Source organism: Lepus europaeus, chromosome 3 (genome assembly GCF_033115175.1).
Source record: "Lepus europaeus isolate LE1 chromosome 3, mLepTim1.pri, whole genome shotgun sequence".
Classification (NCBI taxonomy): Eukaryota; Metazoa; Chordata; class Mammalia; order Lagomorpha; family Leporidae; genus Lepus; species Lepus europaeus.
Window position 1 is genome coordinate 120,127,398 of NC_084829.1, and position 13,314 is coordinate 120,140,711.

The 13,314-nt window shown below is 40.9% G+C and overlaps 1 protein-coding gene across 10 annotated transcripts in view; it reads right to left on the reverse strand.

Moving 5' to 3' along the window:
• The window catches only part of TBC1D32 (TBC1 domain family member 32), a 304,455-nt gene that overhangs the window by 101,061 nt on the left and 190,080 nt on the right, over positions 1–13,314 (reverse strand). For all 10 annotated transcript variants that reach the window (XM_062186699.1, XM_062186693.1, XM_062186698.1 and 7 more), the window contains one exon: positions 12,017–12,110. In XM_062186699.1, coding sequence (XP_062042683.1) covers positions 12,017–12,110 — 94 coding nt within the window. The remainder of the gene's footprint in view (positions 1–12,016; positions 12,111–13,314) is intronic.

Sequence of the window (13,314 nt, forward strand, 5' to 3'; positions counted from 1 at the left end):
TCATTTTCTTTTAAAGATCTATTTTATTCATCTAAAAGACAAGAGTCAGAGAGAGGTAGAGACAGAGAGAGAGGTCTTCCATCTGCTGGCTCACTCCCCAGATGGCCACAATGGCCAGATCTGAAGCCAGGAGCCAGAAGCTTCCTCTGGGTCTCCCATGCGGGTGCAGAGGCCCAAGGACTGGGGCCATCTTCTACAGCTATCCCAGGCCATAGCAGAGAGCCGGATTGGAAGAGGAGTAGCCAGGACTAGAACCGGCGCCCATATGGGATGCCGGTGCCTCAGGCCAGGGCTTTAACCCGCTGCAACACAGCACCTGCCCGGACTCTCACTATTAAAATAACTTCTGTGTCCTAAAGTATCACAAGCTTAATTGTAGTATTTTTCGAATTGTACAATTGACATTTAACTTATTTAACTGTGTTTTAAAAATTATATTATTTTATATAGTTTTATATTCTTACAAAATGCATTTGACTCTTTCCATACTGAGTTATAGATATCCCTTCTTTGTACTCTCTTAGGTACAAGGGAAAGACAGACATTATTCTGAATTTCTCTCCCATTTTCTGGCATCCTGCTAAGAGTATATGAACAGTGACACAGATATCAGCCATATCAGAATGAAACAGTAATTATGAATTCAGTCAGGTTTTGTAAGATTTCTTCCTGGGGCACCTCTAACATAACCCATGGCTGCCTAGATCCTTCTATACATCTTCACAAGGACCACAGAAATGGGGGCTGGTGCTGTGACACATTTGGTTAAAGCCCCAGCCTGCAGCACCAGTATCCCATATGGGTGCTGGTTTGAGTCCAACTGCTCCATTTCCGATCCAGCTCCCTGCTAATATGCCTGGGAAAGCAGCTGAGGATGGCTCAATTCCTTGGGCCCCTGCACTCATGTGAGAGACCCAGAAGAAGGTCCTGCCTCCTGGCTTCAGATCGGTTCAGCTGTGGCCATTGCGACTATTTGGGAGTGAACCATCAAATGGAAAACCTCTCTCTCTCTCTCGCTCTCTCTCTCTTGCTCTTTCAAATAAATAAAATAAATCTTAAAAAAAAGAATCATACCACAATAATGCCATGACCTCTCTTACTATGAGGAAAGATCAGGCTAAACTGAGAATAATGTTTTAGTCAAATATATGTTTCATGAACAGACAGAAAGGCAATAAGGGTTACTATCTACTGTGGTGGGAAAATAAAGAATTACACAGGATTAGAAATTGTCCACAACTCCTGAAAACAAAGTATGTGCCAGGGAATGAACTGAAAACAAAATATGTGCCAAGGGCCTTGTGAGCTACAAGGAAGCCATGGCGGCTTTGAATTAGAGAAGTAATATGATTCAATTTGTGTTTCAGCATCACCGTACTCTAGCAGCTGTGCTGAGAACAGACTGAACGCGTGGCAGGATAGTACAACAGGGGAGAGATGAGAGTGGTTGTGGATGAGGACAAGAGGTAGGATTTCACCTATGTAGAGGCAAGAGGCTTTGCTGACAGATGAGTTGTGGGATATGGAGAAAGACAAGTTCAAGAATGCCTTTAGCTTTATTACCTGGAGAACCTGAAGCACAAAGATGCCATTTCTGAAATGGGGAAGAATGCCAAAGGAAAGTGTCAAAACTTTATCTCAGTCACTTAAATCTTGATATGCTCATGGACCTTTCTAGCAGAGATGTCAAGCAGGTAGTTAGATATATGAGTCCTGAATTCATGGCAAAGATGGGAATTTGAGATATCAATCTGAGAGTCACTGAATATGAGGTGATATCTCCACAACAGTAACAGAGCTAGTAAAAAGGTGACAAATGAGAACTGAGCTCTGTGACACTCCAACTTTAAAGGCTGGCAAGATATGAAAGATCCAAGAAAGGAAACAAGGAATTATTTGCTGGAAATGAAAACAAAGACAATACAAGTATGTTTTCTAAAAGACAAATGAAGAAAGTGTTTCAAAAAGAAGGCAGGATCAGTGATGTACAGTGATGCTGCCATGTCTGACCAGTGGATTTAATGCAGGTGAAGTATTAAGAATGAAGCCCCAAGGCCAGAACTGTGGTATAGTAAGCTAAGACTCCACCTGTGGCGCCCCCATCCCATATTGGCACTGGTTCATGTCCCTGCTGCTCCTCTTTCAATCCATCTCTCTGCTATGGACTGGAAAAGCAGCAGAAGATGACCCAAGTGCTTGGGCCCCCTGCACCCACATGGGAGACATGGAAGAAGCTTGTGAGTCCTGGCTCCAAATCGGCTCAGCTCCAACTATTGCAGCCATCTGGGGAGTGAACCAATGTATGCAAGACATTTTTTCTGTCTCTCCCTCTCTCTATCTGTAACTCTACTTCTCAATTAAATAAAATCTTATAAAAAAATGAAATTCTGATTAGCATGCAAGTGGGTTCAAGAGAAAATGGAAAGAAAATCTCCAGCACCAGGTATGGACAACTCCTTTGAGGAATTCTGCAGTAAAAGGGATGACATAAAGAGGAGTGTAGTGAGGGGAATGTGAACTTAAGATATTTTAAATATTGGACAAAAAAAATTAAGGAAAATACTTTTAATATGAGAAAACAAATAACATGCAGTTGGCTTATAGAAAGATCCAGTGGAGGTAACTCCTTCTCCCCCCCTCAAAAAATGAAAAAACAAAAAACCCAAAACAAAATAATAAAGAAAAAGGAAATTCAGCTCTAAAAGTGTTTTCATCTATCATGACATGGGTGATTCTAGAGTATGTTGTATAAAGTAAAATAAGCCAGACAAGCACAGACAAGTGATAAATGATTTCACATAAATGAGGAATCTAAAGAATTTGAACTCATACAATCTTAGCTTTGGATACTGGTTACCAGAAGTTAGGGGCAAAGGTATTGGAGGAGACAGTGATCAACTGATAACAAGATTTGTTATATAAAAGGAGTAAGTTTAACAAATCTGTTTGTACAACATGAAGACTAAAGTTAATAAAAATGTATTACATAGCTGAAAATAAACAATTTTAAACATTTTAAATATTAGATCATAAAAAGGCATGCATATAAGGTGATATATATACTACTGAGCTTGTCTTAGCAATTATATAATGTATTCATATCTCAAATGTGTAATTAATGGATGTATAAACAATAAAACCTAAAACAAGGATAGAAAAATATAAAAATTCAGATTTAAAAGACAGAGTATTTAATAAAAAGAATCTAGGGAAAAGTCCAAGGGTAAAGCTTTGATACTTGGATTCACTGAAAGATGTGTCAGTGGGGAAAGTTTCCAAAAATGGAACTATCTTGAGAGCCTCTTCCAGAAAAAAGCTTAATATCACTCACACATTTCTGAAGGCAAAAGAGTAGGTCAAACAAGAAGGAAACACAAGGTCTAGATTTGAAGGTATATTAAATGGCTATGAAAAGAATCTTATATAAATAGTTCTTTCCAAAGTTTGGTAGTATTATAGAGGAGAACATGTTGGCAAAAGGATTAACTTCCCAAATTAATGAATAGTTTGATCATGTATCTGTACATTTATCTGAGAATTTCCTAATCTAAAAACTGTCTTTTCATTGCTCTTAGGATGGAGTCAAAACATGTGAGTGTTTACTATACCGGTCTTATGTCTGGACTTGGCTTATATGTTTATTCTTGCCTCAAGTCACTCTTGCTTTCACATTACAAATTTCAGACATTCTACCATTCAGTTTTCTGAAAATATCTTGTTGCTTCCAGCCAATATGCTCTCTGTGCTGCCATAAATGTTCTTCTACTACCCAGACAACATATACCTAAGCATCATGCGTCCTTTTGTACATAACTTTGTTTACAAGGATATCCCGCTTATATACTATTCTAGTAGGCTATATGTTAGTCTCTTCAACATCTATCATACTGTATCATTATACAATTATTTAATTACTTGACTGTGTTTTCTGAAATTTCATGGTTTCACAAAGGAAGGTACCATAATTTTCATTGTGCTTCATGTCTTGAGGACACAAAACTTGTGTTTGGCATACAGCAGTTACTAAAAAATTGTTTTAAAAATCACTCTTGAATAAATAAAAGTTTTATATACTTAGAATTATTTTGGCAAATCAAAAACCATTACTGCTTTTTTTTAATCAAGAAACTCTTGCTACTGGACATATTTGTTAAACCTTAGCCACAAGAAATAAGAATTATCTGGGGGGAGAGGGGGTCCAGCACTGTGGCGTAGCAGGTTAGGCTCCTGACTGCAGCACCAGCATCCCTTATGGGTGCTGGTTTGAGTCCTCACTGCCCCACTTCTGATACAGCTCCCTGTTAATGTGCCTGGGAAAGCAGTGGAAGATGGCCCAAGTCCCTGGGCCCCTGCACCCATGAGAGAAACCTGCAAGAAGCTTCTGGCTCCCGGCTTGACTGGCCCAGCTCCAGCCATTGCAGCCATTTGGGGAGTGAATCAGCAGATGGAAGATCTCTCTGTCTCTCTCTCTCTGCCTCTTTCTTTCCTTAACTCTGCCTTTGAAGTAAAATAAATAGATCTTTTTTGAAAAAATTATCTGGACTCACACAAATACTTAGTAAGAAAAACAAAAATAATGCAAAATGGAAGTAGATGGAATGAACAAAAAAATCATATTCATTTACTTTAACAATTTTTCTTTTTTTCAAATTACAACAAAAGTGCTAACCATAAAATGGTGCTTTTTCCCTTTTGCTCTGGACCTGCTTGCTGCCCCTGCACCTTCAGGGCATGTGGCCTTCAGGCCACCCGCCCCATGCTTCCTGGCCTACATGCTCCTCCACGTGGCTGGCTACTGGTGCTCTATATGAATCCAGAGTCTCCTCTCTCTTTTAGATAGGGCCCTCACTCTCCTATGCATTTCTCTCACTGAATAAAAAGCTTAAAACTTATGCTGCCTCATTTATTTGTGCCAGTATTCAGAATCCTTCTCTGAATATTAGGCAGGAACTCACAGGCTTATTAATATTCCAATTTTTTTTATTTGATAGGTAGAGTTATAGACAGTGAGAAAGAGAGACAGAGGAAAGGTCTTCCTTCCATTTGGGTTACTCTCCAAGTGGCGGCAAGGCCGGAAATGCGCCAATCGATCTGAAACCAGGAACCAGGAGCCTCCTCCCCATCTCCCATGCGGGAGCAGGGGCCCAAGCACTTGGCCCATCCTCCACTGCTTTCCTGGGCCACAGCAGAGAGCTGGACCAGAAGAAGAGCAGCAGGGACTAGAATCAGCACCCATATGGAATGTCGGTGCCGCAGGTGTCTGATATTAAGATGGCTATGCCAGCTCTTTTTTGGTTTCTATTCGCATGGAATATATCTTTTTCCAACCTTTCACTTTCAGTCTGCATGCATCTTTGTTGGAAAAATGTGTTTCTTTTAAGCAGCAAATAGATGGGTTTTGGTTTTTAATCCATTCAGCCATTCTGTGCCTTTTAACTGGGGAGTTGAGGCCACTTATATTCAATGTGACTTTTTTTTTTTTTTTGACAGGCAAAGTGGACAGTAAGAGAGACAGAGAGAAAGGTTTTCCTTTTTCCGTTGGTTCACCCCTGAATGGCCGCTGCGGACGGTGTGCTGCGGCTGGCACACCGTGCTGATCTGAAGCCAGAAGCCAGGTGCTTCTCCTGGTCTCCCATGCGGTTGCAGGGCCCAAGAACTTGGACCATCCTCCACTGCACTCCCGGGCCACAGCAGAGAACTGCCCTGGAAGAGGAGCAACCGGTACAGAATCCGGCGCCCTGCCTGCGACTAGAACCCGGTGTGCCGGCGCCACAGGCGGAGGATTAGCCTATTAAGCCGTGGCAATGACTTTGCCCTGCCATTTGTCCAAAGATATTTTTTTTTGACAGGTAGAGTTAGACAGTGAGAGAGAGAGACAGAGAGAAAGGTCTTCCTTCCATTGGTTCACCCCCCAAATGGCCACTACAGCTGGCGCGCTGCACCGATTCAAAACCAGGAGCCAGGTGCTTCCTCCTGGTCTCCCATGCGGGTGCAGGGCCCAAGCACTTGGCCCATCCTCCACTGCCTTCCCGGGCCACAGCAGAGAGCTGGACTGGAAGAGGAGCAACTGGGACAGAGTCCGGTGCCCCAACCTGGACTAGAACCCGGGGTGCCAGTGCCACGTGTGGAGGATTAACCAGTGGAGCCATGGCACTGGTCTTTCCAAAGATATTTCTAATATATGCTTTGAACTTCCTGTGATCTTTTACTGGGAGATTTTCTTCCTTTACCTTCTTTCGTATTGATGGCCGTGTTTCTGTGTTTCTGTGTGTAACACATCTTTAAGCATCTTTTGCAGGGCTGGACGAGTGTGAAAAATTTCTTTCAATTTCTGTTTGCTATGAAAGCTCTTTATTTCACCTTTATTCACAAATGACAGCTTTGCAGGATATATTCTGGGCTGGCAGTTTTTCTCTCTTAGTACCTGGGCTATATCTCGCCATTCCCTCCTAGCCTGTAGGGTTTCTGATGAAAAGTCTGCTGTGAGTCTAATTGGAGATCCTCTGAGAGTAATCTGGCGTTTCTCTCTTGCACATTTTAGAACCTTTTCTTTGTTTCACTGTGGTAAGCTTGATTACAACATGTCATGGTGAGGATCTCTTTTGGTCACGTTTATTGGAAGTTCTATGTGCTTCCTGTACTTGGATCTCTCTTTCCTTATCCAAACCCGGGAAGTTTTCTGCTAGTATCTCCCTAAAAAGGCCTTCTAATCCTTTCTCTGTCTCCATGCCTTGAGGAACTCCTCAAACCCGAATGTTGGGTTTTTTAATAGTATCCTGTAGATTCCCAACAATATTTTTTAGATTTCTAATTTCCTTGGTTTGACTGTATACTTTCCTGTTCTCTGTCTTCTAAGTCCGATATTCTCTCTTCTATCTCACTGATTCTGTTTTTAAGGCTCTCAAATGTGTTTGTCATTTGTTCTATTGAATTATTCACTTCATTTTGATTTCTCTCCAATATCTCAATTTCATGTTCTACTAAATTCCTCATTTCATTTTGGTTCCTCCTTAAGATTTCATTTTCACAAGAGAGATTTTCTGTCTTGTCCAATATGGGTTTCTGTAGTTCATGCATATGTTTTTGATAACTTCTAAATGTTCTTATCATAAATTTTTTGAAATCTGTATCTTGCATTTCTTCTATCTCATCATCTTCATAATCTTGTACTGGAGTGTCATGTTCATTTGGGAGTGTCATAATGTCTTCCTTGTTTTTGTTTCTTCGGTTTCTGAGTTTGTGATTTGACATTGTGGAGATATTCCTTGGTTTCTTCTTTTTTTTTTCTTGCTGTGGTGGCTTTTCTTGTTATACTATGACTCTAGATTAAGTGGACTGTCTGCTTTTGGTGAATCTCTAGAGTCTTGTGGTGGGTGTGGCCAGAGAGCTCTGTTCAGTTCTTCAGAGTTAAGGGTGTGCCAAAGGTGACACACCCAGGTTTGGCGTGGGAAATCTCTCTCTCTCTCTCACTTTTTTATTCAGAAGGGAAGTGATTCCGCTCAGCCGAGCTATTCCTCTTGAAGGCAATCAGTGCCTGAGCACTAGCCCCTGTGGGTATAATAGTCATCTGCTCTGTCCTAAGGACCACACAAAGGATCTGTGCAGTCCTCAGTGTAAGCTCAGATTCCCCTGCAATGTCTCTCACTGCGCAGCCAAAGACGCCTGAATTTGTGGCGTCTCCCACCAAGACTACTCATGTCTAAGCCACACCATGAGTTCTCCCACACACCCTGTTTTTTTTTTTTTTTTCCACAGTCCCAGTTCATAAGCTCCACACATTCACTAGGTCTTAACCTCCTGTTATTTCTCCCCACTAGAGTCAGGTTTTTCTGGTTGGCTGAGGGCAGGTGCAGCCCTGAGCTGGCGCAGCTGTTATGTATGTCCAAAATGGTGCCTGCTCTATTGTCTTGCTTGCCTTTGTAAGTTGAGTGGAGAGAGAGAATCGTGTCCAAACTGGTCCCTTTTATTTTTTTTCTCTCCTCTAGTTAAGTTGGTGTACTTTCCCCCACAGGGCTTCAAGCCTCATTCCTTTTAGGCTCTTCCTGCTGCTTTTCCACCAGTGTCTCAGGCTACTGTGGGTTTGCCTCCCCTCCCTTTCCAGCGCTGGTGCATAGACTCTGCAGCTGGGATCCCAAGCCGTGGGCGCCCATGCCCTCCACATATGTCCACTGTGTCCCATTAATTCTGGAAGAGTTTCCTCTGCAGTTTTTTCCCTAACTCTTCCCTGAGACTACAGTATCTCCACTTTTTTTAAACTATCTTTTCCCGGACTATCAGTGAGCTCCCTTCCTATTCCGCTATCTTGGAGCCCTTGGTTGTAATGTGTTTTAAAGACAATTTATGTGTTTTCTAAGGTTAAAAGGCTTTAAAAAAAGTTTTTATTTCTTACTGAATGTTAAGAAGTCCTTAAAATTTCTCCTTGTTCTGGGGTTTATCAAGCAGGTTTTCAATTGCTCATTGGGTTGGAGAACTGGTTTGGTTGCCTAGAAATGTGTTAGAAATGTGATGTACTTGACATCAGGGAGGAAGAGCGGTAAAGATGGTGTATGCTCCACTTCCCTCCATGAAGACGGGCAACAGACTCTGCCCCAAGGTGGCAGACCCCATGGCCTGCACTTGCCTGATTAATAAACTAGTTGTTTTTTTTTTTTAATTATAGATTGTTGTATTGGCTTCACACTGGTTCTTTTTTGTTTTGGCTTCTATGCTGTCCTTTTTTGTTTTGGCTGAAGGCTAGTCTTTTTTATTTTAATTATTTGTTTTGCTTTACTAAGTGGCGTTAAAAAACAATAATAAAAAGAAAAAAATTTAAACTTGTGCTTGGTAAATTAATGGACCCCATTTAGTATGCAACTAGAAACTCTCAGGTGTCAGAATTATAACTAATGCAATGTATCCATGTCAAATGCTTAAGGATAATTAAGCTAGTAAAGAGCTGTGTCTGTTTTTATCTTCTCAGATCCTACAAAGAAACTGTAAGGCTGTATAGCTCTGCATGCATTCCTACAGACTTATTTCTAAGGGTACAGTTTAAAACTTGCCATGGGATCCCAAATCCCCTTGGGCTGGATGGTGAAAGTAAGATCCTAGGATTTAAAGCAATCATGTAGATTGGATTAAGTTTTAACATGATCATATAGGTGGGATTGATTGTTAAAGTGATCACATCAATAGGATTAAGTATTTACTGCTAATAATAAATAGATTTAAAGAGGTGTAAATACTCCAACATGGGAAGCAGTAAATACAGCAGACTCATAGAATGGCAATTGCTCTAAGTAGCACTCAGTGACCTCAGAGTCAGTCCTAAAGGCATTCTGCTCTGCCTAAAAAGCCCACAAGAAAGTTTTGAGCATGGAAATCCGGGACACTCATGCAAAACATGTCCCTACATGGAAGACCTCCCTGGGTGAAACCCCAGTGGAAAGAAGTGCTCATCAAGGAAGTATGTACTTTTCTCCGAAGGGAGGAGAGTACTTCCACTTTGCTTATGGCCTTGTCTAAATACTGACAGAGTTTGTGGATTCCAAACAAGGCTTCCATAGCCTAGGTAGCTCATGTCAAGAGCCTCAGGTGATCACTGACATCATACGCAAGAGTGTTAATTGTTAAATTAACAACAGGAGTGACTGTATACTAACTTCCCATGCAAGACCTGTGTCCTCCAACAACTACAGTATTAACATTAATTGTAAAACTTGATCCCAAAGGTTTATTTTGTTGTAGTGTGTGATAATCTTTTTTTTTTTTTTTTTTGACAGGCAGAGTTAGATAGTGAGAGAGACAGAGAGAAAGGTCTTCCTTCCATTGGTTCACCCCTCAAATGGCCACTACGGCCGATGTGCTGTGCTGATCCAAAGCCAGGAGCCAGGTGCTTCCTCCTGGCCTCCCATGCGGGTGCAGGGCCCAAGGACCTGGGCCATCCTCCTCTGCCTTCCCAGGCCACAGTAGAGCGCTGGACTGGAAGAAGAGCAACAGGGACAGAATCCAGCGCCCCAACCAGGACTAGAACCTGGGGTGCTGGCGCTACAGGTTGTGTGTGATATTCTTATGCATCATAAGTTCTAGTTATGTCTAAGTGTCAAACTCCATTACCTGTATTCTTAGGTGTTTCTTCAAAGTTAAGTGCCTTAAATGTGAACTCTTAGATCCATGTCTCTCTGTGAAATTCCTATCTCCTATGCTTTAACATAAGGTCCGATACAGAGTACAGATGGTTAAAAGCCTTAGGACTACTAATAAGACAGCTGATTCAATGCATCTTACCATGTTCTAAACCTTTGCCTAAGGGGTAATTTCTTCTACATTCCACTAAACCCAGAATCTGGGATAGTGAGGATACAGAACTTCCCAAACAAAGCTCAGGTTTCTAAACTAGAGATAGATTACATGGGATAAGTTCTAACTCCAGAAAAGTGTGTTCTTTAAGCCAAGAGAAGGAAAGCTATTCTATATTTGAAAGGCAGCCGAGGATATTTCTGGGAACAGCAAGATTCTGTGGAATTCGCATTCCAAGATTTGGATCCCAAGCTTTTGTATATAGCTTCAAAGAGGCCCTGATGCAAACACTGTGCTGGACAGGATAGCTACAAGAGTTGTTCCAAAGAATTAAGGAGCTTCTAACAGAAGCTCCAGCACTGGGAATTGCTGATGACACTATCAAATATGGATTCCAGTATTTGGATTCCATGCCTTGTATTTGCTTAAAAGCCACTTATACAGATACACTGTGCTGGACAGGGGAGCTGCAGCAGGTGTTCCAAGGAATTAGGGAGCTTTCGACAAAAATTCCAACATCAGAAATTCCTAAACAAGCCTTTCATAGTAAGATGCTCTTTAGATCAGTTGCAGCTTAAATGAAAGTAGCACTTACCAAGTGCTACTGAGCCTTACCAATAAAACTTACCAAGTGCTACCTCAGTGAAATTTGGATTAAACTTCTACCTCTTAAGTCTTCACAGGTGAACTCAAAAAATACGCCTGACTATTCCTGTAAGCCAGAGACCTTAAGTCCCTCTTCAAAGCAGAAAAATCAGTAAAGCCTTTACTTTCCTCACATCAAGATTGCTGCGCCTTAAGGCAGACACACTGTACCTGCCTCTTTGGGTTCTCTCTGGGAACTGTTATTGGCAATAAAACACCTAATGGTTCTTCTATTTTAGTTTTCTATGTTCAAGCTAAAAGAGTTTTATAATCAACATAAGGGTAGCCAATCACCACCTACCATCTGGGAGATGGCTAGATATGCTCTTTCCATTTTAAGATGCACACCATTTGCAATTGGTTTTATTCCAGTTTTCTTCATGTTGATTGGCAAACTTATATATTTCAGAGCTCGACTTCTGGAAATAACTGACCATGCAGGGGGCACAGATATTGGTGGTGACCAAGCTGCTCCAGCTCACAAAGCAAATTTGTTAGATAAGACAGGCAGAGACTTTCAGACCCAGGACAGGCAGGGCCTGCACTATGCCCCTTATAAGCAGTAAGCACTACAGAAGATATGATGATTCTATGCCCTTCAACATCCCTTAGGATTAAGGGAATGGAGTCTCTAAGGAGTGAATATTGTAGGCAGACATACAGGATAAAATTGATTAGGTTTGTGAACTGGAAAATCAACCTTCACCAAGCCCCTGTGTGACCTCATGCCCCTATCTGACCACACCTGTGTGCCTGCCCATTGGCCAATCAGACTAATTAACCACACCCCTTCAGAAGCGGATTAAAGGCCTGAAACACAGTGGGGCCGGCCTTTTTCCCTTTTGCCCTGGACCCACTTGCTGCCCCATACCTACAGAGCACATGGTCTTTGGGCTACCCGCCCCATGCTTCCTGGCTTACATGCTCCTCCACATGGCTGGCTCCTGGTGCTTGGCATGAATCCAGATTTCCCTTTCCTTTTTAGATAGGAATGTCACTCTGCTATGCATTTCTCTCAGTGAATAAAAGGCTTAAAACATTAAAATAAATAAATAAAATAAATTAAAATGGCATTTGACAGTAAATCATGTACCTAGTTTTATGTCAGCATTCCTTTTTGCTTCTGACAGATAGCATTTTGGCAAAGGATACGATGCAAACATAGGCCATGGATATGGATCATCACCCTAAAAAAAGCAAAGTAGATAATTTTAGGGAATACTTTAAAATAACAATGAATTTTAAAACTTCCTTAAGTATCACTATATTGAAATGGACGTTTGGCTTATAAATTCTAGAGTTGTTGGGTCATCAAAGAAGGAGGTACCTTTCTCTGAAGGGAGGAGAGAGCTTCTACTTTGACTATGACCTTGTCTAAATATGATCAGAGTCAGTGAACTCAAAAGGCTTCCATAGCCTTAGTATCTCATGACAAGAGCCTAGGGTGATTACTGATGCCATAAACAAGAGTGTCAATTTGTTAAGTCAACAATAGGAGTCACTGTGCACTTACTCCTCATGTAGGATCTCTGTCCTTAATGTGCTGTACATTGTGATTTAATGCTATAACTAGTACTCCAACAGTATTTTTCACTTTGTGTTTCTATGTGGGTATAAACTGTTGAAATCTTTACCTAATATATACTAAACTGATCTTCTGTATATAAAGAGAATTGAAAATGAATCTTGATGTGAATGGAATGGGAGAGGGAGCGGGAAAGGGGAGGGTTGTGGGTGGGAGGGAAGTTATGGGAGGGGGAAGCCATTGTAATCCATGTGCTGTGCTTTGGAAATGTATGTTCATTAAATAAATGTTAAAAAAAAATTTTAGAGTTGTTGACCAAATAATCAAAAGTTACTGGATACTACAATTAATAATTCCAGTACCTAATAATTAAAAAGAAATGTAACAGAAACTACCTTAAAGAAGCACCAATATCAAATATTTGGTAACTTGTTCCAGCAACTAGGACTGATAATGATGTCTTTTCTATTTTTTTCAGGAATGAAAAAATATAATCTTTCAAAAGAAATTTATATTTTCTTTTTTTCCCCACAAAAATGCTTTTCTAGTGTTGTTATTTCTGTCTCATCTTCTCCAGAGTGACAGTCCAAGCAAAAATATTCATAAAAGAATAACAAAAAACAGCCTCCACAAGAAACTCATATCATGCATGTTGATAGAAAAAGAAGTGCTCAATATTGCCACTGAAATACAAGAAAAAGTGTCACCTAATAATAAAAGGTATCACCAATGACAAGGACATTGGGATTAAAATATTCAAAGACACACACGGAAAATGATAACTTTTTAGTAAACTAACACCCTTCTCTGCTACATAAACCAGTAGTCAGGACCCCTTGCCATCAACAGCACTATTTTAGTTTGAA